This window comes from Culex pipiens, chromosome 2 (assembly GCF_016801865.2).
Source record: "Culex pipiens pallens isolate TS chromosome 2, TS_CPP_V2, whole genome shotgun sequence".
NCBI classification, from domain to species: domain Eukaryota; kingdom Metazoa; phylum Arthropoda; class Insecta; order Diptera; family Culicidae; genus Culex; species Culex pipiens.
The window spans coordinates 58160826-58188294 of NC_068938.1; the positions used below are offsets into that span (position 1 = coordinate 58160826).

Genomic DNA, 27469 nt, shown 5'->3' on the forward strand with positions numbered 1-27469 from the left:
GTCTTTGTTGTGTGATAAAGACATGTACTACAAAGGATGCTCCCCACTCCACTTCCCCCCACCACCCTTGTTGGCGCGAGGAAAAGGGTTTCTGATCAATATCAAACGACTACATAAATGGTTTCCTTTTCCACCTAATCCTTCCCATCTTCCCATCGTTTCAGTAACGACTAAATCACTGATAATTGATAACCTCTGTTCTGGCGCTTGAAGCCTGGAGCCTGAAAGGCACTGTTCCAGATATTAATCACTGACTAAGATCGCCACACACCAGCTTAGCCTGCCCATCCCGCTCCTCATCCTAGTCCGTCGTCATCGTGTCAGGATAAATTAGTTGAATCGTTTATGGAGTCGTTAAACAGAGGCATGCAACAAACCGGAGCAGATTTCTTTGAACTAAACTTTTCCTCGCTCCCCCGGAAAGAAGCTCAGAAAAGCTAATTTATGGCTTCTCCCCCCCACCCAACAGTCAACAAAATAAGCCGGAATCAGTCATTCGTCATGGCGAGACTGACGCGTCGTCGGTGGACACGAGGAAGAAGAATTTTTGTGCCTAATTAAACGCCAAGGTAAACACTTCATTCCCCCTCAGTCGTTGGAAGCAGCAGCTCGTTTCGAAGTTTTGTCAAGTCATTTGCTGGGTGGACTTTGCGCCTCTTTGATGTCTGAGACGGTAAGCTTGGGACTGTTTTTGGACGAGTTTTGGCAGTTTATTTTGGGATGAAAGGCTTGATTTATTTGAACTGAAGACGCAGTTAATTGACTTCATTTGTCAAATAAGATTTCTGTTTTTTAAACGTAACTAAACCTGTGAAAAATCACAAAGTCTGATGTTTTGCAGTCATTTTGGAATTTTGTAAATACCATTTACAACAAAACAAAAAATCGCACTTTCATAATGACACTATAAATACGAGGTGGCGTTGCATCATTCCAAAGCAGATATCAACAGCTCCATATTTAGACCAACACTTTCCCCCATTTCGGCTTATCAACCGCTACGCACCCTGCTCGCAACGAAGATAGCTGGTTGATAAGATAACCCCCAGTTACGGTACGGATTCCAGCACATAAGATTGAACTTGAACTCATTGCTCACATCAACTCCGTTAGTACTGCCACAAACCGTCCACCTGCACGCATCACAAGCTCTCATCACATCGCTCCGCCAAGATGACCTCCGTGTTCGACAGCATCGATTCCACCGTGTTCCGGTCGTACTGCTTCTGGTGTGCGGCCCTGGTCATCAAGATGCTCATCATGTCGGTGCTGACCGGCTTGAAGCGGCACGCCAAGAAGGTAGGACTAGCATTACTTCGTATTTTTTGAAGTTACGGTCAGACTAAAAGTGAGTTTTTGTTCTGCAGGCCTTCGCCAACCCCGAAGATGCCAAGGTGAACAAGGTCAAGGTGGTCACCAACGATCCGGACGTGGAACGAGTTCGCCGCGCCCACCTCAACGACCTGGAGAACATCCCGCTATTCTTTGCGATCGGATTTCTGTACATTTTGACCGGCCCGAGTGCGACGCTGGCCGTCAACCTGTTCCGCCTTGTCGGAATCTCGCGCATTGTTCACACCCTGGTGTACGCCGTCGTTGTCATTCCTCAGCCGGCTCGGGGTCTTGCGTGGATGGGAGCCTATTTCCCGACCTGGTACATGGCTGTGAAGGTGCTGCTGGCGTTTATCTAGGTTAGCAAATCGATTTTTACGTAAATAAACCATTTCATAACCTTACATTGTGGCAAATTATTGAATTACCGAAAAAATAGTTTTTTAATAAATTCCCTTCTGGAAATCATATAGAAAAAAAAAATCTGTGAATTAACCATTCGGTGAATCATCCTTTTCGTCGAATTGCCCAACCCCCAAAACAGCTCGTAACGACTACATTTGCGATGCGACTCACGTGCCGCAAATCACTTCTAAATGTTTAATGGTGTCTTCGGTGCGCGGCGCTTGATGAAATTCGGCATCGATCGGGAAAATTTCGCGTGGAAAAAGGCCGAAAGATGACACGTTTCGTGAGCGCGAGGGGAGTGGGGAGTTGGAGGTTAAATTTGAAAACAAATCCTCGCTGGTGTTACTCTTGGTTGGCACAGATTCGAAATCTGTGCCTTTGGATCGGGTGGAGTGTGCGCGCACTTGGGTAAGTTTGAGCCCGGGGTGGCATTAAAATTTATGTGCTTGAAGAGTGTCGCGATTCCAACCAGATAAAGCTTATCGAAGTGTGAAATATTTATCAGAGGGTGACGATAAGCAGCTGAAGTATGTGTTGAGCTGTTAGTTTTGAGCAGGGTTTGGAGGAATTTGAGAAGAATGTAAGATTTAAAATTTAGGCTTGCCCAGAAAATACATGAGTTTTTATCTTTTATTTTTTAAGCTGATATCGATGAAATTCATGAAATAGTTTTAAGAAAAGTTATCTTCAAATTTGTTTTGTTTGAAAGAGGAAAAACAAGGAGAAGAGATCAAACTTTTTGAATAATACAATATTTTTTTCATCTGATTCATGTTTTCTATTTATTTGGAATATTTTTGAAAATTAATTTCAATAATTCATGGAACACGAATATAACACTGCAAAAACAATAAGAAGCTACACAAAACAAGAAAAGGCAATTTTTTTGCTTGATTTTCAAGAACTTGGGGGCTATCTATAATCTATGTGGATTTTTTTAGACCTTGACATGACAATTTAAATCCCCATTTATGTCAACCAATTCTAGAATGTTATCTAAAAAAACTAACTTAATCCACCTACGTGGTTGATGCCTTCCTCACTTTTTACCAACAATGGGTAATATGAGTGGTTTGGACACATATTTCAGCTATTTTTTTAGATCCAGAAAAATACGTACACACATATAACTTAAGTAATCATAACTCGAGACAAGGTTGCCAGATCAACAATGTTGTGAGCTCGTTAGAAAGGTTTTTCGATTACCTAACCAACGATGGGTCGGATGGTGGATCCGGACATAGTTTACATACGTTTAAGTGGGATCCGGTTTCAAAAAAGTGCATCAATATCACTTAGGTGGACATATCTCGAGACAGAGTTGCCAGATCTTCCATGTTTTGGACTCGTTAGAAAGGTTTTTTGATAACCTAACCAACGATGGGTCGGATGGTGGATCCGGACATAGTTTACATACATTTAAGTGAGATCCGGCTTCCAAAAAGTACATAAATATTACTTAAGTGGCCATATCTCGAGACAGGGTTGCCAGATCTTCAATGTTTTGGACTCGTTGGAAAGGTTTTTTGATAACCTAACCAACGATGGGTCGGATGGTGGATCCGGACATAGTTTACATACATTTAAGTGAGATCCGGCTTCCAAAAAGTACATAAATATTACTTAAGTGGCCATATCTCGAGACAGGGTTGCCAGATCTTCAATGTTTTGGACTCGTTGGAAAGTTTTTTTGATAACCTAACCAACGATGGGTCGGATGGTGGATCCGGACATAGTTTACATACATTTAAGTGAGATCCGGCTTCCAAAAAGTACATAAATATTACTTAAGTGGCCATATCTCGAGACAGGGTTGCCAGATCTTCAATGTTTTGGACTCGTTGGAAAGGTTTTTTGATAACCTAACCAACGATGGGTCGGATGGTGGATCCGGACATAGTTTACATACATTTAAGTGGGATCCGGCTTCAAAAAAGTGCATCAATATCACTTATGTGGCCATATCTCGAGACAGGGTTGCCAGATCTTCAATGTTTTGGACTCGTTGGAAAGGTTTTTTGATAACCTAACCAACGATGGGTCGGATGGTGGATCCGGACATAGTTTACATACATTTAAGTGAGATCCGGCTTCCAAAAAGTACATAAATATTACTTAAGTGGCCATATCTCGAGACAGGGTTGCCAGATCTTCAATGTTTTGGACTCGTTGGAAAGGTTTTTTGATAACCTAACCAACGATGGGTCGGATGGTGGATCCGGACATAGTTTACATACATTTAAGTGAGATCCGGCTTCCAAAAAGTACATAAATATTACTTAAGTGGCCATATCTCGAGACAGGGTTGCCAGATCTTCAATGTTTTGGACTCGTTGGAAAGGTTTTTTGATAACCTAACCAACGATGGGTCGGATGGTGGATCCGGACATAGTTTACATACATTTAAGTAAGATCCGGCTTCCAAAAACTACATAAATATTACTTAAGTGGCTATATCTCGAGACAGGGTTGCCAGATCTTCAATGTTTTGAACTCGTTGGAAAGGTCTTTTGATTACCTAACCAACGATGGGTTGGATGATGGATCCGGACATAGTTTTCATGCATATAAGTGAGATCCGGATAAATGTGAAAACACATTTTTATATATAACTTTTGAACTACTTATCGAAACTTCAAACAATTCAATAGCGATGTATGGGACCCTAAACCAAGTCGAATGCAACCGGTTTGATCAAAATCGGTCCAGCCAGTGCTGAGAAAACTTGGCAAGAATTTTGAACACATACATACATACACACACACACACATACACACACACATACACACACACACATACACACACAGACATTTGTTCAGTTTTCGATTCTGAGTCGATAGGTATACATGAATATAGGTCTACGAGCTGTTTTTCAAAAGTTCAATTTTCGAGCTGGATTATAGCCTTACCTCAGTGAGGAAGGCAAAAGGAAAAAGGTTTATTTTTAGACGCGTTTTGATTTTCAACTTTTTAATGTTCGAAACTTGAATATTTGTTCACGTTGTTTTCGACGGCACTTATGCGGTTTTGAAAGGAATGAATTAAATTGATTAGACATTTTTAATTTAATCAACATTTCGTTTTCTGCTGCCTAGGTTCAAACTACAAAACAAATAGAGTGCAGATGGTTTTTAAACGGTGCTTGCATTGTTATTCATACTTCTAGTTTTTTTTTTATAAGTGGCATAAAGAACCTGTTTTGCTGAATTTTATAAATTATTATTTTCATTTCCTATACCTCTTTCTTAAAATTTGTGTTTTAATAAGTATTTGTTAAAGATGTTAGAGTTGTGAATACAAAGAGACGAGTTGTTACTTTTAATTTCCGCTAATACAAAATCGTTCCGAAAAAAATATATTTTATCATATTTGAAAATTTATATATCTTTTTGTATAAGACCATAGCAAATTTCAACTCTTGTTTTTGTCTCCCCTCTTAAATTTCCTCAAAAAATCAGGGGGCAAAAAAATATTAACTAAATTTTTAATTTTCAAAGAAAAAAAATGTTGTAAAATCGATTGTATGCCTTTCAGAACAGATTGTAAATCGCTTATTTATGCATTTTAAATAAAAAAATGCTTTTTAATATTTTAACAAATTTTGAATTTCGGGACCGCAGATATAGAGGAGAAAATTAGGAAAAACAATATATTTTTTAAAATTCTAAGATATTTCGCAATTTATAAATTTCCAAAATCAGGCTTGCCCCCCTCTCCTTAAAATCGACCAGAGCCGAGGGACAAAACCTTTAAATAAAAAGCTGCTAAATTTGCATGCATGTTGCAACATGACTTATTTTTGCCAAAGCGAATGTACTAAACCGCTTTAATTCGAGCAGTTTTTGCTTTTTTTCTACAATTCTACAATTTCTTTTGGGCATTTTCTACCACTTAAATCTTGTATTCTTAAAAAAATAAAAAAAAATATCATGAAAATTGAATTTCATTCCTTAATTGCTTGAATTTAAATAAGCCATTCTAAAAAAAAATTGTCCAATTTTTAAAAAGGGGACCTTGCATGAAAAATGTAAACAATTTTATTTTTTATCTTGTGTACCAAACATTTTAATTTAAAATTTCAAATGAAAATGATTTTAAAAACGTCTTGGTTCAGCTATCAGGGCTATTTTCATTATCAAATTAAACAAAACAATGTTTTTTTTAGTTGAGATTGAAAAAAATGGCTTGAAACATAATTTAACAATATTGAAGGTACTTCTGATTTCTCCTCAAATGGATACGTGTAATCTGTAGTATGGACAAAAACCAGGGTATATCATAAAGTTTTTGCAGCTTTGTAAAACAAAAAAAAAGTACTGATTGCTCAAAATCATTCCCCTTACAAGCGAGCACAAATCGGGCGTGATGCAACTGCGCAACTCTCTACGAAATCGGCCGATTTCGACCATTTTTATTTTTTGTATTTTTTGATTTGGCTCAAACTTTGTGGGGGCCTTCCCTATGACCAAATAAGCTACTTTGCGTCATTGGTTCACCCATACAAGTCTCCATACAATTTTGGCTGCTGTCCAGACAAAAATGGTACAGTCATCCCACATATTCGGAACACCCACAAATTCGGAACACTTTTGTGGTAATTTGTCAATAGAATCCAACATGCAACTTTTCTGTCGACCCTGCTATTTTTAGGGCCTTTATTTGGACATTCTCTTGCTATTTCACTAGTAAAAGTAATACTTTTTAAACATAAACTGCATTTCAAGACTATTTTATCCAGAGCACCAAAACACTGCCTCCAAATTGCCTGTTCCATGATTGTGGGATGTTATTGTGTCTCCCACAATTGTGGAACACCTGAATTTAACTGATATTTTCACAAAAAAAGTTATCAGACCATTCATAAAACATTACTAAGCATGAGTTTTATTGGTTTCAGAGTGCAAAATCATTATTTTGTAAAAAATATGTACTCCTGGAGAGAAAAAAAAGTTTGTTTACATCGTAAGAAAAAAGTGTTCCGAATTTGTGGATTTCAAGGGTCAATGTTTTTCTTTGAAAACTTGATATAAAACGTAAAAATGTACAGCCGGTCTATACATCAATCGAAAGATCGCAAGAAAAGCTTTCACATGAAGGTAAAAGCAAATCATTATGTTCAATTATCGATTTTATATGATTTGTTGAACATTGGCCGATCTGTAAACTGTTCCGAATATGTGGGATGACTGTATGTAAATATTCAAACAGCTGTAACTTTTGAGTGAATTTTCTGATCAATTTGGTGTCTTCGGCAAAGTTGTAGACATTGCTGAGAATTTTTGAGAAAAAAATAGGTACACGGAAAAAAAATTGCAGATTTTTCAAACAATTTTTTTTTCACTAAAACTCAATTTCCCAAAATATGTATTTTTTGATTTTCAAGATTTTTTGATATGTATTAGAAAACAAAAATCCGCAACTTTTGAGCCATAGAGAAACATGGTCAAAAAATCTGCCGCCGAGTTATGAATTTTTGAAAAAATAGTAATTGTTGGAAGAAATCGAAGTTTCATGCAAAAACAAGTTTGACATTATTTTTTAATGCAAAATTGAATTTGCAATCGAAAAGTACTTTACAGATTTTTTGATAAAGGGCTTCGTTTTCAAGATATAGTCACCGAAAGTTTGATTTTAGCGAAATATTTGCAGTTTTTCAATTTTTAAAAATAGTGACCGTTAGTGACCATTTCTAAATTATTTTTTTTTTGAAAAGTTCATAAAATTTGATATAAAATTGTCTAAGAGACATTGAAGATTGGACCTCGGGTTGCTGAGATAGAGCCGCTTTAAGAAAAAAAAAAATCAAATTATTCGCTCTACAGCATTGCCTTGGCGTTCTCGATAGCGAGATTCCTACTCGAAACTAGGTGTCCGAAGGCTTGATTGTTGAGGCAATTGCAAACCTCTTTTTACACCTTAGCTTCCATCCACCCCGGGATTCGAACTGACGACCTTTGGATTGTTAGTCCAACTGCCTACCAGCGACTCCACCGAGGCAGGACCCAGGGAGACGACTCCTACACCTGGACTGAGCTAACGACCTAACCTTTTTTTAGGTTAGTCCGGGACCAACATTTACTTCCCTTCCGACGGAAGGCGTGATCAGACAAATCTCGTCTCGAAAAATGCCACCGGGACCGTCTGGGATCGAACCCAGGCCGACTGGGTGAGAGGCAATCACGCTTACCCCTACACCACGGTTCCCGGCACGAAAATAGAAGTTTTCTAAATCTCACCAAACAACCCATCATTTTCTAATGACGATATCTCAGCAACTTATGGTCCGATTTTCAATGTTAAAAGTGAAACATTCGTGAAATTTTCCGATCTTTTCGAAAAAAATATTTTGAAATTTTTTAAATAAAGACAAATATTTTAAAAGGGCCAAACATTGAATATTACGCCCATTTAAAATGCTAAACGGATGCCATTCGTACATCTGAACTACGTCTACGCCTTTGGACCATACTCCAGGTCCAGGAACATTTTGGTCAAATGAGTGAAGTCTTCAAAAGGAATTTTCTGAAGATCCCGCTGCTTTTGGATTATTAAGGTCATTGAAACGATCTTTCAAGATCAGGGGCGGACGATCGTGGATTCCTTCGATTGCGGGGCTACCGGAAGTTGGACTTGCTGCACGGATTCAAGCACGATTTTTTCCTTGAAGGTTGAATGAAGCTGATTTTGAAGCCGGTGAGCACGTTTCTTTTTATATCCAAACCTCTATCACAGATTCTTGCTTTCCCTACCACCTGTCTCATGTTTGTCCTTGTGAGGGGATCACTGATCCATCCGCATTGACATACTATCTTTTCATTTTCGTCTTGCCTTTCTTCATATTTTTCACTGTCTTTTTCACACTTACTACCAGTCTTTGTGAGGGGATACTGAGCTCGATTTGCTCTCCATCCGCATTGACCTTTTCTCATCTATGATTTTCCTTTTTATTAGTTGTTAGAATCAAAGCCGGGGATCGGGGAGGGAGCATCAGGGCAGTGGACGGTATGCTGTAATGGCGGAGATTGGATGTAGATAGTGGAAGACCAGAACTACGTCACAAGGGGTAAATAGTTTATTAATTATACAATTCTAAAGGATTGTCTAATTACTACGTCTATTGACCTCTGTCAGTCTCCACCTGTCTGCCGCGCCCTTTTAGACCCCCAACAGGGTGCGAGCCCTGTTTTTCAGCTTTGTCAGACTTTTTTCGCAGTTATTGGAGGTTACTGTCGGAAGGAGATTCTCTTCCCCTGAGGACACCGTGAGTGATTTTGCTTGTTCGCGTCCAACCACCCCCTTTTGGCCCTTCATACGGCAGTAATTTGAAGATGCTCCCTTTAAATCTATGGTCGCTATACTCTCTGATGTTTTTGGTCCAAAAATAATCATTATTTTGCATTTTATATTATTCATCAATTTCATTTCCCAATTAAGAAAGGTTAAACCAAAGAGTATTTCACTTCCTCTTTGGTTAACTGGTTAAAACGGTTTTCCACAAAATGTTCGATACATAACCAATTTACAAGAATTCAAATGCACTTTTCCAAGATTTTTTCCTTCTTTCCATCCCAAACTTGTTGCAAATTTCATCCCAACTTGCTTCCATACTTTCACTGCATGTTTCCACTCTGATCGATTCCGTGCAGGACAGCTTCGTATTCAATCGACCAGACAACCTCATCGTGCATGACGACGAACGATGTTTGAGCAGCAACATTTTGTATGCAGACCGCGATGCAGCTGCCTCCCAATGGGTGGTGGTGCATCCTGGATCAACGATGTATGATGTGAAGCGATGGACGATCATTTTGAACCGTTTAATGGTCTCGGGGAAAACTCGCAAAATTGTGCCTCGACATGCTTCGTAAAAGTTTAATGCTTCAACAGATTTGGGCGTTTTGGTGGGGTGGTGTATCGATCTTTTGAATTGATGTTTAAACTTGTTTCAAAGTGCAATTTTTGTGTCGACATTTCAAGTACCCAAAAATCATTTGAAAATACAAAAAGGAGTGAAACCTTCATAAAAAATTATCCCTAACCAAGTGTTATTGAATATTTGAATAAAATTACCACATGTTGCAGGTAGTTTACCGTGCGAAATTTCCATTTCGACCACTTTCAGCAATAATCGTGTGCCATTTGTGGTAGCTTGCAAAAAAACGGCGTTAAAATGAAAGCTCGTCCTCAGCTTCAGAGGGACAAAATGGAACGAAAGTCCGGAATAGCCGGCAAAGTTGTGTCATAACGAAGAGTCGTATTTTTTGAAAATTTTACACTATAAAAACATCCCACAGCCCTTTCAGGCGATGGCATTATGGCAAAAGGTTATTACTTCTATTTGCGCTGGGGGAGGAAGGTTGCAGTTGTGTGAAACGATGAGAAAGTTTTTTGTTGGCGAAATTTCCTGTCTCCAGGGATGAATAGCTGACCCGGGCAGACGGTAATAACAAAATTCATGCCATTTCAATAACAAATATTGTTAAAATAACAAAAAGTGTTATGGAATATTCTTGCAAAATCCATTTTTGCATAAGAGTTTAATAACAGTTTTTGTTATCATAACACAATATGTTATTGGTCTGACATTGATTGAGAGCCAAAACAACTTTGGAATAACATTTTTTGTTATGGAAGAATACCTTCAACTGTTATTGGGGTGATCGGATTAGTTGTTAAAATAACAAAAAATAATAACAAAGTTTTGTTCGAAGAATAACTAAAAATGTTATTAGTCTGTTATTACAATAACATAAAATGTTATTGGCCTAGTTTTTTTCAAATATCAAAAAATGTTATTCCACCGTTATTTCCGGCTGCTCGGGGAGGAAATGCATTATTTCCTTATTTTTCTTCATCATATTTAGTTAATTGGTAATTTTTATTGACAATTTTTTTTCAACCATATTTCTTTATATTAAATGGAATCTATTTAAAATGGATCTGGATAATCAAATTATGTTCTATCAAAAACCGTAACTCAACAGATTACTCATGGATTATTATCTTAACAGTATAAAGTTCTAAAGTTTTTCTAAAAATAAGCCTTCCTAAATCCCTGTCAAACCACCAAAGCAAACTTTTCCCCGCCAACAAACAATATTGACACAAAGCTTCTCTATTTACTTGGCACCCTAAATCCTCCCACAGCTCAAAATCCCTGTTCAATAATCTCCTAAATCAACACCAAGCCAGTAGCAGACAGCCGCCAGCAATGTCCTGAAAACGACGAAACTTGTCCCAAAGTTACCGCAACAACAACACCAGCTAGGGAAACCTCTCTTGGTCCCTGGTTGAGGTCACCATTTTTAACAATAAATGGAAATTGCTGGGGCACAAAAAATGGGACTAGACTTGGCGAACCTATGTGTTCCCTCAGGGCGCATCCCTCGTCAGAGCCGTCTGGGCAGTACGTCAGGAAGTTTTGTTAATGAAAGTTGACTTGATGAACTTGACTGTGTTGAATGAGTTAACCTTTAACAATCCAAAAAATTGCCTACGTAAGATACGTGAAATTGAAAAAAAGGAGATAAGAAACTAAATCTTAAACAAACGCATAAAAACAAATAAAAAAATTGAAGATTTTCAAACAAAATTTAAAATAATTCACCCTTGGCAGCCACCTTCCGGTGAATTTAATCCACTATCAAATGGACTTCCTGATACAAAATTTGAACAAGAGAAAAAAAAACACTCAAAACGCAGAATAACTAGCTCTGCCGGCGAAACAAACGAGGGGGATAGCAAAAGTTAATCCCCCGTTTTAAATATTTTCAAATTGTGCTTTGCTGGAAAAACCACGATAAAAAGAAGGTCAGAATGTGCTTTTGGGGACACACCCGTTTTGGGTTAAGGGAAAGGGATGAATATTATTACCAGACGACGACGACGGTGGAAACCGGCGACCGCATGTATGATGGGAATTTAATGTAAGCGAACAACCCCTAAGTGGAAACGCTGGTTTATCTCGTGTTGGGGGGTGGCTTTCGGGTTGCGATAGTCAAATGAGGAAAGTAGAATTTTAATTTGGATGATGTGGCTGGTAGTTGGTTTTTGGAACTGGATATAGATTCAAATGATTTTTTTTTTGCTCAAAATAATTAGTTATAGCTTTAGCTTTAACAAGAATCCTCTTAGTTTTTGCTGCACGCCTTTTTTAATGAAATATTATTTTACTTGTTTGATGTTTTGTAAAAATACCTGTTTTCAGAAAGATTGGTAGAATTTATGGTTTCATAAGTAATGACTTTCCAAATAACATTAAGGAACTTTTAAAGTTAAAAAGGATTAAATCAAGACTAACCATCAGCAAGTACCATTTGAAAAGAGCCTAAACTGAAAAAAAGCTTAATTTTTTCTGGAGATTTCTTAGCCGAAATAATTAAACCCGTATTTTTTTTTTTTGTTTGGACGTTAGAGTGATCTTCACCATGCTAGTAGGGTGTTCCCAAAAACGGCCATTCTCGTCAATTTTAGCAAAAAAAAACACACATTTTCAAAAAATCCTAACTCTGCATCACTTCAAAAGATTTAAGTGGTATTTGACGCAAATTAGCCTTTCAAGGAAAAATAATTTGAGATCAGAAAAAACAGCCACATATATGAAAAAGTTGTATGAAAACTTAAAATAGTGTTTTGACAGTGTCTGGACCAAAGAGCCTATGTCTGAAAATATTTTTGACGGATTCCTCAAAAAAATTTACTTCAATTTAATTTTGAATTAAAAAAAATGGTGATGTCGAACCGTACGTTTCCGAGATATGAATTTTTTGAAAATAAAAACTGGATTTTTCAACGAACCACGCGCAAAAACGGAAAAATGACGATATCGGCTAGAAATCAACTTTTTTCACTAAAATTGCGGTAACTTTAAAATTTCAGCGATGACCTATACATGTGTCTTTCAATTACAAAAATTTTGGTACCCAAACTTGTATAGGTCATCACTTTAAACTTGTTTTGGAATCGGGATGATGTCAACTATCCATTGCAATTATAATTACATGAAAAAATTCACAGTAGTTTTGTTGTATTTTGAAAATGCATTTTTTTTTTCTCGAAAATACTGAAAATTCTTGTTTTTGCTATATGGGTATCAAATGATCGGGATTTTTCACACATTTGGGAAAATACTCAAAATTTTCACAAAACTACGTTTTTTTTCGGAAAAGTACTAAACATTTCAGTTTTTACAATATTGGCATCAAATGATCGCGATTTTTTCATACATTTCGATAGTTACAATATTTTTTGAGAAATACTCCAAATGTTTACAAAAATTACGTATTTTCTGAAAAATACTCAAAATTACATATTATTCCAATATGGATATCAAATAATCGGGATGCATTGCATTGATACTTATAAAATGATGCATGCATTGATACTTATAAAATTTTGTGTGAAATACTCAAAATTTTCACAAAACTACGATTTTTTTTAAAAAGCTGCAAATTATGTTTTTTTTTAAATGAGTGTAAAATATTTGAGAATTTTTTATACATTTCAACAGATTATTTTTAAACAATCAAAATAATCACAGAACTACGTTCTTCTGAAAAAATACTCAAAGTATCAGTTTTTATTTAGTTTTTTTTTAAATAAGTGTAAAATGATTGGGAATTTTTCATACACTTCGATAGATTTTTGTTGAAAATAATCAAAATTATCATAGAACTACGTACTTTTGAAAAAAAAAAAACAAGTTCATTTCAAGTTTTTATAATATGGGTATCATATAACAGAACTTTCGTTTGTTAAAATCTTAAATATTGAGAATACAACTTTCAAAATGTTTAAAACATGAAAATCCCGATCATTTGATACCCATATTGTAAGAAACCGAAATTTTTGGTATTTTTCAGAAAATAGGTAGTTTTGTGAAAATTTAGAGTATTTTAACAAAATAAATAAATGGTTCTATCGAAATGATATAGAAAAAAACACGATCATTTGAACCCAAATTGTAAAAAACTGCAAATTTGAGTTTTTTCAGATTATACGTAGTTTTGTGAAAATTTTGAATATTTTCAAAAGTTTGTGTTAAAATTTTCGAAAGGTATGAAAAAATCCCTATTATTTGATACCTTTATTGAGAAAAAAACTAAAATGTTGAGTAATTTTCAGAAAATACGATATTTTGTGATAATTTTGAATACTTCAAAAATGATTTTATTATCATCGAAATGCATGAAAAAATCCCGACCATTTGATACCAATATTTTGCCAATATTGTAAAAAACTAAAATTTTGAGTATTTTTCAAGAAACACGTATTTTTGCAAAAATATTGAGCATTTAAAAAAAATATATTGTTACCATCGAAATGTTTGAAAAAATTCCGATCAGGTGTCACCCATATTGTGAAAAACTGAAATTTTGAGTTTTTTTTTTCAGAAAATACGTAGTTTTGTGAAAATTTTGAATATTTTTAAAAATGTGTGTTATAACTTTCAAAATGTCTGAAAAAACCCAATCATTTGATACTCGTATAGCAGAAACAATAATTATTAGTATTTTCCCCAGAACCACGTGTTCTTTGAGTTCTGGAGTTATTTTTTTTTTTTTTTTTGAAACGATCAATAAACCAAATTTCCAGTTTTACTTTTTGGGTGTTTTTGAAACCGCCTAGAGTCAGGGGTATAAAAAAACATCTAAAAAGCAAAAATTAAAAATTTGGTTTATGGGACCCTTTCAAAAAAAAAAAAACTCTAAAATTTTTCAAAAAAAATTAGACAGGGCCGAATGGTTTTTCTCCAAAGTGGGCCGTGCTTAACCGAGGCAGCTGAATGAATCATAACGGGGGCAGTAACAGAATATACCTACATGAATATCAATGAATTTTTTGCAAAAAAATATTTTTTCAGTTTTTAGATTCAGTTTTTTAGTTTTCAGTTTTTTTGTTTTTTTGCGGTTTGAAAACTCTGGTTGATGTGCACCGTTAAGTTTTTAATTTGAATGTTTCAGTTTTTCAGTTCACGTTTGAACCGCTTTCTCAGAATTCAGATTTATTTGGATTTTTGTTTGTATTTTTAAGTCATTGAAAGTGGCCTTCCCTATGACTTTTGTCCATACAAGTTCCTATGCAAATTTGCAATTTACAATGCTGGTTCTTATTTATGCTAGAATCTGTATCTAGTGAACGGTATGTCCTATCACTGGCTAAGTTAGAAATAGGTACACTCTTACAAAATACTCGAATTTATTTCACTTAAAACACAAAGCTTGATAGGCCCAGCAAAGTCACCAAATATTTGGCTATGCTGTAAATTTTCAGAAAAATCTTTTGTTTTTGGAAAAAATATTAGAGTTTCTTCGTATTTGAAATAAACATTTAATTAAAAAATAAATAAAAAGTTGGTACAAATTTTGCAGTTTATTGTTCATTTTTTTAAGTAGCGTCCATGCTTTCGCAAACCTGAAAATATGATTTTCAAATAATTCAGAAAGTTTCCTTAAAATTGTCTACGAAACTTTGAATTTGAATAAGACCCTTAGCAATTCCTCAGTTGCTGAGATACAGCAAAATATTTGCAATGTGTTATAATGATACCTTTGTGAAATTTTCTGATCTTTCCATTACAAAATTTAAATACATTTTAAGCCCTTATTCGAAAACCTTGGAATTATCAAATTTTCAGATAATCGAGTCTGGACTTTATGTTTAATGTTTTGTATGATTATGTGCAAAAATTATTGAAGGAATATTTAATGAACTTGGCAAAAAAATAGTGGCAAATAGTGAATAATCGATTAATATTTTTTGTCCAGAATTATCCTTATTTATTCCTACAACTTTGTAGAAGATACAAAATTGATCAGAAATTACGTTTAATGATAATTATTCCAAAAAATTGAAAGCTAGTAGATTCGCTCACATAATAATAAGATACATGTTTCTATTTTTCTGCGAAGAAATTATCTTTTCACAGAATGAAATTATCCAAGCTCTTCATTACGTAAAACTTCTGCTCTCAGTCCTGCACTCAGCCGCTGCACCTGCCAATTATTGTACCTTGCGGTTTTGGGGGGCACGTCCCAGAAGCGTAAACCAACGATGGTCCTAATTATTTCAAAATATTTCAAAGCACATGTTGTACGCTTGCTAGAGCCTTCATGTCTGGCGACGCTACCCAGCAGATGGAAGCCAACCAGGGTTAACCACAAACTACACATTTTACATTTTACAGAGGGCGCATCCAAAGGGACAGAGTGGCCAGATTTTCCCTCGCTCTCGGGTTGGGAAACCACACTTGGAACTTGGAGCAACTAGTGTGATTTGCCCACGTGGTTGGGATGTGCACTCCAGTCGGAATGAACTCAACGGTGTAGAAAATTACTCTGAACATCCCCAGCTCGGTGAAGCCTCCGGAAATTGTTCGAGCCTTTTTCTCAGGTTTCAACATTCCACACGAACAACCCACCTCCAGGGGCCAGGGAAAGTCGGCAACCTCAAAAACCTCGAAACCAAAGTTTTTCACTACACAGGTCTCGGCCGGACCGTTGTTTCCTCTGTTGTCGGGGGCGTAGACGTGTTGTTTTGTCCGACAGAACCTCTCACTCGTTCTTTCTTTGGTGCTTTTTGCCATTACCGTTGTTACAACGGTTCGTGCGGTTTTGACATGGGAGAGGAATTCAAATTGCACTTTGAGGAGCACCGGAACCGGGAATTTCACCACAATGAGACCTGTTGGTGAGTTGCTGACTTGGTTGGTGGACGTTTCGAGCGAAAATTTACATTTTTTTAAATCAAAAAGTTTTAAAATTATCCCCAAAGGCCATCTCTGCAGCAACTTAAAATCTGCACCAGCTCTCTGCACCAAGAATTCCCACCACGCCGGGTGTGGCCGTCAAGTGAAAACGGAAGCCATAAATTACGCCAACGAACGAAACAGAATTACCCTTTAATCGTGAGCATTTCATCGCCCCCAAGGACATCACGTTAAGCGCCCTGGCCCTGATGGCCCTGCAGCAGTAACGCCAGCACCGGCACCTGCAGCGATAATCTTGGCACTTTCTTCTCGGGGCTTCTGGGGGTAGGGACCACTTGGCCACGCTGGCTGCACCATCGCCAGGGAGTTTTACGACGACGGTCGGATAAGTTGTAAAGCGTGCCCAAGCGACGGGTCTTGGCGCCGGGTTACATCATCCCCCCCCGCGTTCTGTTCTGCGGCAACCGGGAAGGGGATTGCTGATTTAGATAAGCAATAATAGGAAATTCCTCCAAAGTCCGAAATGTTGCCGCTGCAATGTGTTGTGTGCGAGAGCAGGAAAATGGCAATAAAACTGTGATGGCAATCTGGGACTCTGCTGCAGCCCTTTTTCCTTGCTGGGGGGAGGTTTTTGCTGAGGTGTAAAACTATGTAGCGATTTTACTACCAGATTTCCTATGTGCGGGCGCCGGGAAAAGCTCCAAGTCATCAGCTTTGGAAATGCTTGTGCAACTCAACGATGTTCGATACAATTTTGCGATAGGATCTTTGGAGAATTGGATATTTGCGGCGCAGCAAGGTTTTACGAGGTCTTAACTGTTACATTACTTTAGGGAGTGAAACTTAGCATTAAAAAAATTAAATACGGCAAATAATTTTCTTGAACCAATTAACTTCATTTCTGTTTGAATAACTGTGCCTAAGAAACAAAAATACTTCTTGTTCAATGTTTCGTATACGATTTTTTGGATAATTTTCTGATCTTTTAGTAAACAATATTTCGATGCCTTTATGCTCAATATAGGAAAACGAGCAAGCTCAGTACAAGAGAGCAAAGTGGGCATCGATTTGCTGGAATGGTTAGTGTGTGTTTTATTTTAAAGTTTAAAAAGATCAGTTTTCTTTTTAATAAAACCTTTAGTAGCTATATCATCAAAAAGCGCACAATTTTTCAAAAAATAACATGATACTTTTCTATTTCTAATTTGATTAAGCATTAAAACATTAAGTGTATGAGTTTTTTAAGTTTATTTTTGTGTTAATTCGAAAAACTATTTTTTTGCAAATCAGTTGTTAAATTACTTACTTTTCTGTCATTCTCGAGCGACGAATGGCATACTTTTCTCTACCAGTACGGAAAATAAATATCATTCAAGACCATTGCTGGGTGCGGTAGTATCGAAAAGAAAAAAAAACAATATTTTTATTGTTTTGATCGGTAAATCTACCAAGGTTGTTAATCGATAAAATTAACGTCTGACATTATTGTCTATCGTTATCGTTATTTCGATAATTCTATCGGGGATAATCTTTTCGGATAATGGACGGTAATTAATTTTTAAAATCGATATAAAATCGATTATATTTTGTTAAATTTGTTTGCTTTCACAAGGAATATATATTTTAAAAAGGTAGTAAATTTCAATGTTTAAATATGTAATCAAATTGTTCACAAAATACCGTATTTTTTCTAAAAATACTAAAACATTGCTAATATGAGTATCAAACGGAGCGAAATTTTGTATGTTTTTTCACTTTATTAAAGTTTATATGTAGAATACTAAAAATTTCACAAAATACCGTATTTTTACGGTAATACTCAAAAATTTTCATCATGCAATAAACTGCCCATGATCGCATAAATGTCCCATATGCATTTTCATCGATTTCAAGTTATTGATGCAGTTTGGTTCAAAATTGTGTGCTCTTTCGAAAGAGCCTATAACATCCAGTACTTTGTTCTAGAAATCAGGAGGAAATCCAGTTTTTTCGCGAAAACTCAATACGTAGCCTTATGTATGGGACAAACTTCAAATCCAGAGTTTTTTTTGAAAAGGACCAATAAACTATTGTCTTTCATATGTTTATAGGACCTAATCAAAAAAAACTCTAGAAATGTGTTTTTCTCAGCTTGCTGTTTTTGCATATGGGACATTTATGCGAACATGGGCAGTAAAGGTATCAAACGAAACGACATTTTGTATCCTTTTTTCACTTTATTAAAGTATTTTTGTAAAATACTAAAAATTTCACAAATTAACGTATTTTCTCCGAAAATACTCAAATTCATAAATGCTTAAATTCTAATTGTGTATACTTCATACACATTTTTGCGTCCCACCCATATTGCAAATTTTAAAAAATTGAATGTTTTCGAAAAAACACGGTAATTTGTGTGTTTTTTTTTTTGTATTTTGTGAAAAAAACTCTATTAAAGTAAGAAAGCAAAAAATGCTTCGTTTGATACCCATATTGCAAATTTTGAAAATTTGAGTATTTTCGAAAATACGGTTGTTGCATATAAACGTATGAACTTCTGTGAATCGTTCTTTGTGTGTGCTTACCTGGCGCCCGTGCTACTGCTCAAAATAGAATTAGAAATAAACAACTGTTTGAAGCGAGCGGTAGTGCGGGTGCACCGAAGTCGTAAGCATATTGTGTATTTGTGAAACTATCTGTAACTAATAAATAAATAATTTTAGTTTGTAACGTGCGCAAATTTGTAGTTTTATTCACTTCGCCGTTCACGAAACTGGTGAACGGGTCTGCCTGTCAATCGCCGTTCGCAACAATGGTATTTTGTGAATTTTTTTTATATTTTACAAAAAAAAGCTTATGTAAAATGAAAAAGCACACAAAATTTCGCCCATATTGCAAATTCTAAAAATTTTAGTACTTTCGAAAAAATACGTTATTTTGTGAAAATTTAAGTATTTTCAAAAAAAAAAAACTATTTTAAAGTGAAAAAGCAAACCAAATTTCGCTTCATTTGATACCCTTATTGCAAATCATGAAAATTTTAGTACTTTCGAACAAAAATCCGGTATGTTGTGAACAATTTTGAGTGTATATTTTACTTTGAAACTTTCTTCATTTCCAAAAACTAAATTCTCAGTGAAAGCATTGGAAATTTAACATGATATTTTTGAATTAAGTCGATTTAAGAAAGATTTAAAAACTGAATTATCGTCCATTATCGGCGATAAGATTATCACCGATAGAATTTTCGAAATAACAATAACGATAACAATAGGATATCGATGAGCCACGATAATTTTATCATTAACAACCTTGGAATTTCTCTAACATGTGGATGTTTGACTAAAAATTTAATTCAAACATTATTTTTCGGAATTGTGGAAAGTGTTGTCTCGTACTAAGCTTGATTTTTCAGCACTCGTCGTATTTGTTCAACTTGGCAAACCTTGTTGGATAAATGTACGACTCGTGCTGAAAAAATATTCTTTTTGCAACTTGTTGCATAAACTACTATTTCATGTCATTATACAGTGACGAAATGCGGCGACGTCAAAACTAACAGTATTTGAAAGTTCATTTGAGTGCTGGAAGGTTAAAATTTTCAGCACTTGTATGGAGAAATAATACTTTTGTTTTGACATTTGAGTTGAAAAAACAATGGCCAAATTGAAAGTTGTTCTGATCTTGCTTCTTATTAATATTGAATAGCATCTTTTATGTTAGAGGATCAGTTCATGGCTTGAATTTAAACTTGTTTTTGACCAGTTTGTGTTAATGCAAATGAGTAGTTCTCTACCAAAACCTGACATGGATTTTATTTGTATTTTTTTATTTGGCTCAAACAATGTGGGGGCCTTCCCTATGACCGAAGAAGCTATTTTGTGTCATTGGTTCACCCATACAAGTCTTCATACAATTTTGGCAGCTGTCCATGCAAAAGTGAAATGTAAGTATTCGATTTTGATAGATTTTTGAGGAATTTTCTGATCGATTTGGTGTTTTGGGCAAAGTTGTAAGTATTGATTTTTCAATAATTTTTTTTTGCTCAAAAATTTTCCAAAAAATGTTTTTTTTTTTTAATTTTCGAGATTTTTGGATATGTTTTAGGGGACAAAAACCCGCAGCCAAAAAGCCATAGAGAAGTATGGTTAAAAGAAATTGCCAAAGAATTTTTGAAAAATAGTGATTTGTGGGAAAAACGAATTTAAATACAAAAATATTGTCGGCCTCTTTTTTAATGTAAATTTTAATTTGCAATCAAAAATTACTTTACAGATTTTTTGATAAAGTGCACCGTTTTCAAGATAAAGCCGCCGATAGTTTGATTTCAGTGAAATATTTGCATTTTTTCTGTTTTTTTAATGGTGACCTTGAGTGATCCTTTCGAAATATTTTTTAAGTCCAGAAAATTTGCTATAACATTGAAGATCAGACCTCTAGTTGCTGAGATATAGCGGTTTGAAGAAAAAGAAACAGGAAATTTCAAGATTTCAAAGTCTCAACAACCTTAACAGGTGCCCAATAGTGTAAAAAATATACACAAAACATCAAAAAGTCCATCCATAAATCACGGGAACACTGTAGAGGGGGTTCAGACTTCAGAGTTTTAAAAATGGATTTATCGGCCATATTAGGTCTAGCAAGGTTTTTAACAGTGTTCAGCGCAGCAATTTCTATTTCAAGCACTATTTTCAAATTGATGTCAAAAAGGTAATCGAATCAAATCATCTCACTGCATACATTGATCACAGACCAATTGCGTCACTTCACTGAACAAAACCCCGAATCGCTAGCTGTCTTCTCCTTAAAGCGACAGACCGTCCGCCGTGTCGGTCGGAAAACGCAATCATTAGAGATAATTTAATCTAGCAACGAGCAGCAAAACCAGAGCTCGTCTATCCAACAGTGTTCTACGAGTTGGATTGGGAGAGCGTGGCAGTGGCAAGATTTGACCTCCCACCACCCTCTCCCCCACGTGTCCCGTGGGCATCCTCAGACAATTTGGCCTGCCCCCGAAGACGAAGACGACCAGGACGACGACGAATCGAAGTCACATAAAAGCGTTTTATCTTTTATGTGTACATGCTCAAATTACAAAATCAATATTGATTGAAGCTGTAAGCAAGCGCTCGGAAGAGAACGGAAGCTTTCGCTCTGTCTTTAAGGAGCTGTGAAACGTGGCAAGGTGGGAAGAGGAGTCAGAGGAAACGTGGTCAAAGATTAGCAGAATGCAATCAAATAGCTGTGAATGGGGAGGTGGATCGATTTTATGCTGGTTTGGTGTAGGATGGGGAGGGGGAGGAGCGTCGTTAAGAGGGTGGCAACATTCGGAGACAATGTCACAGCTGGCAAGGAAAACGGCACTGACAGTCAGTGAATGGGAGAGGCGAACGCGTTGCTATGATCTTTAGTGTTGTGTGAAACAATGAAAGCTGGAAGGAACAAGTTGGAGAAAGTCTGCTCCACTGCAAAGAGAAAGATAAAGGAAAACTGGCACCTACTGGATAATTTCCAAGATTGTAAAAAGACGATTGCTGGTCAAATGTGCTCTGCTCCTTAATATTTTACAGTTTGACACACCTGTGATTTCGAAGCAATCAATGAAAAATGTACCTATTACAAATTTGATTTAATAATTTTGGACGTTTACTCTGATTGACGATATAAAATTATTATTTCATATTCCAAACTAGGTTTTGGATCTGGTACGTTTCGCCGAATGTCGTTTCGCCGACGGTCATTTCGCCGAATGTCGTTTCGCCGAATGGTACGTTTCGCCGAAAGTCATTTCGCCGAATGGACGTTTCGCCGAATTGAATAAAAATTAACTTTTTCGTATAATTTATGCTATTTGTTCGCTGCAGTGCCATCTTGTAATTCACTCATGCAAACTTGAGAAGGAATGGCAAGATAATAATATAATAATTTAAAAAAGTAAATAACGTCTCATGTTTCAAAGAATGCATAAACTCACAGAAATAATACAAATAATTTGCTTAAAAAATTAAGAATGCAAAAACTAACAGAATTTTTTCTAAATGTTATGCTAAAAATCAAAATAACTGCTCATGTTTGAAAGAATGAAAAACCTCCCAAAAATTATACAAATAATTTGCTTATAAAACAAAGAATGCAAAAACAAACAGAAATAATCTAAATTATAAGCAGCCAATTAAAAGAACTGCTCATGTTTGAAAGAATGCAAAAACTCACAAAAATTATGAAAATAATTTGCTTAAAAAACAAAGAATGCAAAAACAAACAGAAATATTCAAAATTATAAGCAGAAAATAAAAGAACTGTTCATGTTTGAAAGAATGCAAAAACTCTCATAAATAATTAAAAAAATATGTTCAGTAAACAAAGAATGCAAAAACTACAGGCATTTTTTCAAAATGTTATGCTGAAAATCGAATGAACTGCTCATGTTGGAAAGAATACAAAAACTTACATAAAATATACAAATAATATGCTTAAAAAACAAAGAATGCAAAAACTAACAGAAAGTTATCAAAATTATAAGCAGAAAATTAAAAGAACTTCTCATGGTTAACAGAACGCAAAAACTCACAGAAATAATTCAAATGATATATTAAAACAAGAATGCAAAAAACTTACAGAAATTAATGCAAAAACTCATAGAAATTGTATGCTGAAATTAAATAACTGCTTAAGTTTGAAAGAATGCAAAAACTCGCAGATTTTTTTTTCAACTAGATTATTTTTTAAGTGATTGTTTATAATGCATAAACTTTTAAAAATAACATACTAAGAAACAAAAAAAAATATTTTTTTAAAAGAAAGATTGCAAAATCACCTTTTAGGGACATTATACTTTTTCAAAATATTTCAATACAATTTATGTTTATATATTTATTATACGATTATTTGTCAATTCGGCGAAACGTCCCATTCGGCGAAACGTCCCATGCGGCGAAACGACATTCGGCAAAATGACCTTCGGCGAAATGACCGTCGGCGAAACGACATTCGGCGAAATGTCCCGCACCCCTAGGTTTTACAGATTTGTAATTTTAAATGGAAAAAAACATTAATTGTATAATGTAACAATCACATATCTCTTACTTTTTCAAAATGTCCTATCCAGATAGAAAACCTATGGCGCATTGATTGTTTTGAAAAAGTAATCTAGATGTAATTCATTCAGTATCGCTAATTTTGTATTTATAATTAAAAAGTGCATTTTAGGACATTTCATTGGACAACAGATTGGAAAAAGTGGAAAACCTTAGCATTTTTTTTATTTATCAAATCATCATTGAAATTTTGTATTTTTTAATTCACATAACTGTTATAATGTGATCCTTTTTCAAAAATTATAATTTGGTTACGATTTTAACACCGATTTAGATTTTTATTATATTTTACCCAATGTTCTATAAAAGAACTAATAATTTTCAAATTAATATAAACTTTTTTCAAAAATAAACGCATCTCCCATTCGTTTAAATGTCGTTCTTTCACAAAGTTGAATTGCCAAAAACTGATTTTTCGAAAAAAAAAATTGTTTATAAATTTATCAAAATGGCATATTTTGAGCCACAGAAGCTTATGAAACACTTGAACTTTGAATTTTTCACAATTTTTTTTTTCAAATTCAGGCGAAACTTATGTCATTCTGTTTCATAACTTTGCGGCCAAGTTTAAATATTTAAATTATCTGTTTTAAAAATCTGTTTTTTTAAGAAAAGATGTTCGGATCGATTTGATGTCTTCGGCAAAATTGTGGGACAGGATTAATCAGAAAAATCTCGTTTTTTTATTTTATTTGTTATCATCAAGAGAGGAATTCCAAAGAAAACATTTTTATATTTTTTTTGATTTTTCAATTTGTTTTTGGAAACAATTTTTTTTTTTTTTTTTTAATTAAATATGTCTTTATTGAACTTTCTTATAATAATTACATTTCTTTTACATGCTAAGTGGTATGGCCTAATGCTCTTCATCTTTGTTGTATTTATCGTTTTATTATTAACTGATCACATTTATTTTATTTACTTCAAATTGTTTTACATTATTGCATTGAATCGAATACATTTGAGTAAAAAAAAAAAAAAAAAAAAAAAGAAAAAAAATTAACAACTAATCCTAACTTAAAACTAAAAAAAAAAATCATTGAAATATTCAAAATCACTAGAACGAGTAAACTACGAACTGTATTTTAAGATGAATGCTCCAAGAGTTCTTACTTGTTCTTGGCGAGTTTTGCACCCACGCAGTGTTGTTGTCATCTCGATGAAAATGTTCAGAAGTTCTTGTGGTGAAAACAGGTCACTACTGCCTTCGCCCGTTGATGCTGGTTGGTTTTCCCTCGGTTGCTGACTGAAGCCTGGAGGTGTTGTATTCTCTGCAACTTTTTGCCGCTGATTCAACGGCAATGGCTGCAGATTTGGAACCACTCGAACAGATCCTGCTCCAGGTGACGCCAAAGCAGGAAAATCCACGTCCGTGTATGCTGGTGGTGTTTTGCGACGATTTGGTTGGTGCCTCGTCGTCGCTTGCTGCCGAATTTTTACAAACTCAGCTCGTTTTGGGCAGCTTCGATTCTTGGTCGAATGGTCGCCGCCGCAATTGAAGCATTTCGCTTCGATGTTCTCGTTGATTGTTTCGCAAGCTTGAGTTTTGTGCTCACCTCCGCAGGTTGCACAACGACTCTTGATGAAACAGTTCCTTCCACCATGTCCAAACTGCAAACAGTTCGAACACTGTGTCACGTCACGGTGCACTGGACGATAACGTTCCCAAGTCACGATGATGTTGAAAATTGCCCGAACTGCTTTCAGCTCAGACGGCGTTGTCGAACCTTTCTCGAGATGAACCAGGTACAGCTGATCACGATACTTGATGTCCTTGTTGTGTCTCGTCATCTTGAAGACTTCGATCACGTTCAACTTAAGAGTTTTGAGCTCTTCTTTCAGCACACCCAAGTAACATTTTTTTCCAGGAGTTCTACAAGAGCTCTTCAAGATAGCTACAGCATAGCAGTTTGGACCGCGGTAGGATAAAATCCTCTTCAAGTACTCTTCCAAACTCCTGAAGAAGTTTTGAAGAGAATTTTATCCTACCGCGGTCCAAACTGCTATGCTGTAGCTATCTTGAAGAGCTCTTGTAGTACTCCTGGAAAAAATTGTTACTTGGGCACTCATATCCATGTCGTACAGGCCTCGGAATACCTGCTTCATGGGGCGTTTACCTGGATCGTCATGGCTGTAGTATTCAATCTTTGTGTTGTTCAGGAACTCCCGAACGTAGTTGTAATCCTTTCTGGTAGGTAGCAGAATTTTGAGTCCATCAGCACACAAGCGAATGGAAGCTCGTAAAGCACCAGATTTGATAAACCCGGTCAGCCACTTTCGCACCAAATCCGATGACGATGTTTTCACAAAAATGGGTGGCAACTTCACCCGTCGTTCAAATTCTTCCTTCTCGCTCACGTCCACAGGGAGGGTAGCGAACTGGTTTCCAGACGAATTTTGAGCGTCCTTGCTCAAACTGCCTGGCTTTGCAGGTAGCGCTTCGGCATTCTTTAGCTTCTTCAAATCTGCCAATCCTGCTGGTGAGGACCGCCTCTTTTTCTTGCCCTGAGGCATTTTTGCACTTTTTAAGCACTTTTCAGGAGCTAATATCCAGGAGTACCTCACTGATCGGTGGTCCACAAGGGAATGATTTGGAAACAAAAAAGAAATCTATTGCACTAAAGTTTAGAATGGTGCAACATCTGGTACTGGTGAATAAAAAAAGTAAAACTGTAATAAAAAATAATCAAATTTTGTAATCAAAATAGATTCAACATATTAAAGTTACAGGCAATTAAGTAACGTTTTCGAAAAAAATCAGTTCTTAGCAATGTAAAATACTCCATCGAGGAAAAAAGATCTTCAAATTTCCAATTTACTTTGTTGATCGAACGGATGAATTCTTTGATACAGCCTCCAAACTTTTAATTAGAATTTTTTTTTTGTAAAAAATTGGATTGTCTCAGTGTCATCAAATAAGTCCTCAATTTTAACTCGCGTTATCTAGAAAATCGAAACTTTTGTGAAATTTTCTGCTTTTTTCTATTACATTTTTTTTTTGTTCAAGAAGAACAATTTGAATAAGCTAAATGACTGATTGGAGACTTTTTAAAATTTTTGTTCGATTTTAAATTCCTAAATTATTGTTAGGTACAGAAAGGAACACATTTTTTTTAATATCATTGAAAATCGAACCAATTATTTTCGAGATGTTGTGAAAAATGTTGTTAAAGTGGATGGTTTGTTTTTTGTTAGTGAATAAGTTATGGCCTATTAGGTAGCACTAAGAAAAATATCACTTTTCATAAAATTTTAAAGTCCAATCAATAAAAAGGGAAATAGTAGGAAACTATCTTAGCTTTCAGAATAGAGAATGTTTACAGTAGTACTTTTACTTCATGAAATATTTTTTATTAGATTCTTACCATATTCTGAAAATTATTGTTTAAAAATCAACTTCTTTTTTTTCTCCAAAAATTGGATGTTTGATACTAAATTACACTTATGTATTACTAAACTGCCCATAATTGAAAATTCGGCTATTATGCCAAATCAAGTATTCCGAGAAAAACGCGTTTTAGTGTTTGTCACAAAATCTCCGTCAAGACAATTTCCTATAAGAGTGGCATATTAGCTGTTTGGTTTTTCGCATCGGCAGCCAAGTCTAAACACTATTTCAGTGAAATTCAAGTTCCAGAAGATGCGTTGGAACATCCTCTACAGCCTGGTGCTAATATCTCGTTTTTGCCAAAAGTGGATATTAGCCGTTATTTCAATAGTGGGCAGTCAATTTGATACTAAATTGAAAAAGAACTCTAAATATTTTTTGCGCCTTTTTGAAATGTAAGGCCGGGTGTAATAATGAATATTTGGCCCTTTTGAAATGTTTGTCTTGATTTAAAAATTTAATATTGTTTCCGAAAAGCTCGGAAAATTTCACGAATGTTTCATATTTTAAAATAGAAAATCTAACAATTTGTTGCTGGGTTTAGACATAAGAAAGTAG

General features: G+C 35.4%; 2 protein-coding genes across 3 annotated transcripts in view; one reads left to right on the top strand and one right to left on the bottom strand.

The window, feature by feature from the left end:
- Positions 1-27469, bottom strand: part of LOC120430152 (uncharacterized) — a 323078-nt gene that overhangs the window by 197080 nt on the left and 98529 nt on the right. The window lies entirely within an intron of this gene.
- On the top strand, positions 1078-1736 carry LOC120418642 (microsomal glutathione S-transferase 1-like). The gene is made up of 2 exons (XM_039581088.2): positions 1078-1299; positions 1368-1736. Exons 1-2 carry the CDS (start codon positions 1174-1176, stop codon positions 1689-1691), a joined length of 450 nt encoding a protein of 149 aa, XP_039437022.1. The 5' UTR covers positions 1078-1173; the 3' UTR covers positions 1692-1736.

Bases quoted from the DNA above. Each gene is read 5' to 3' on its own strand.
- LOC120418642 (XM_039581088.2), top strand. From the start codon at position 1,174: ATGACCTCCGTGTTCGACAGCATCGATTCCACCGTGTTCCGGTCGTAC. The intron at 1,300-1,367 runs GTAGGACTAGCA...TTTGTTCTGCAG, and splicing joins TGAAGCGGCACGCCAAGAAG to GCCTTCGCCAACCCCGAAGA.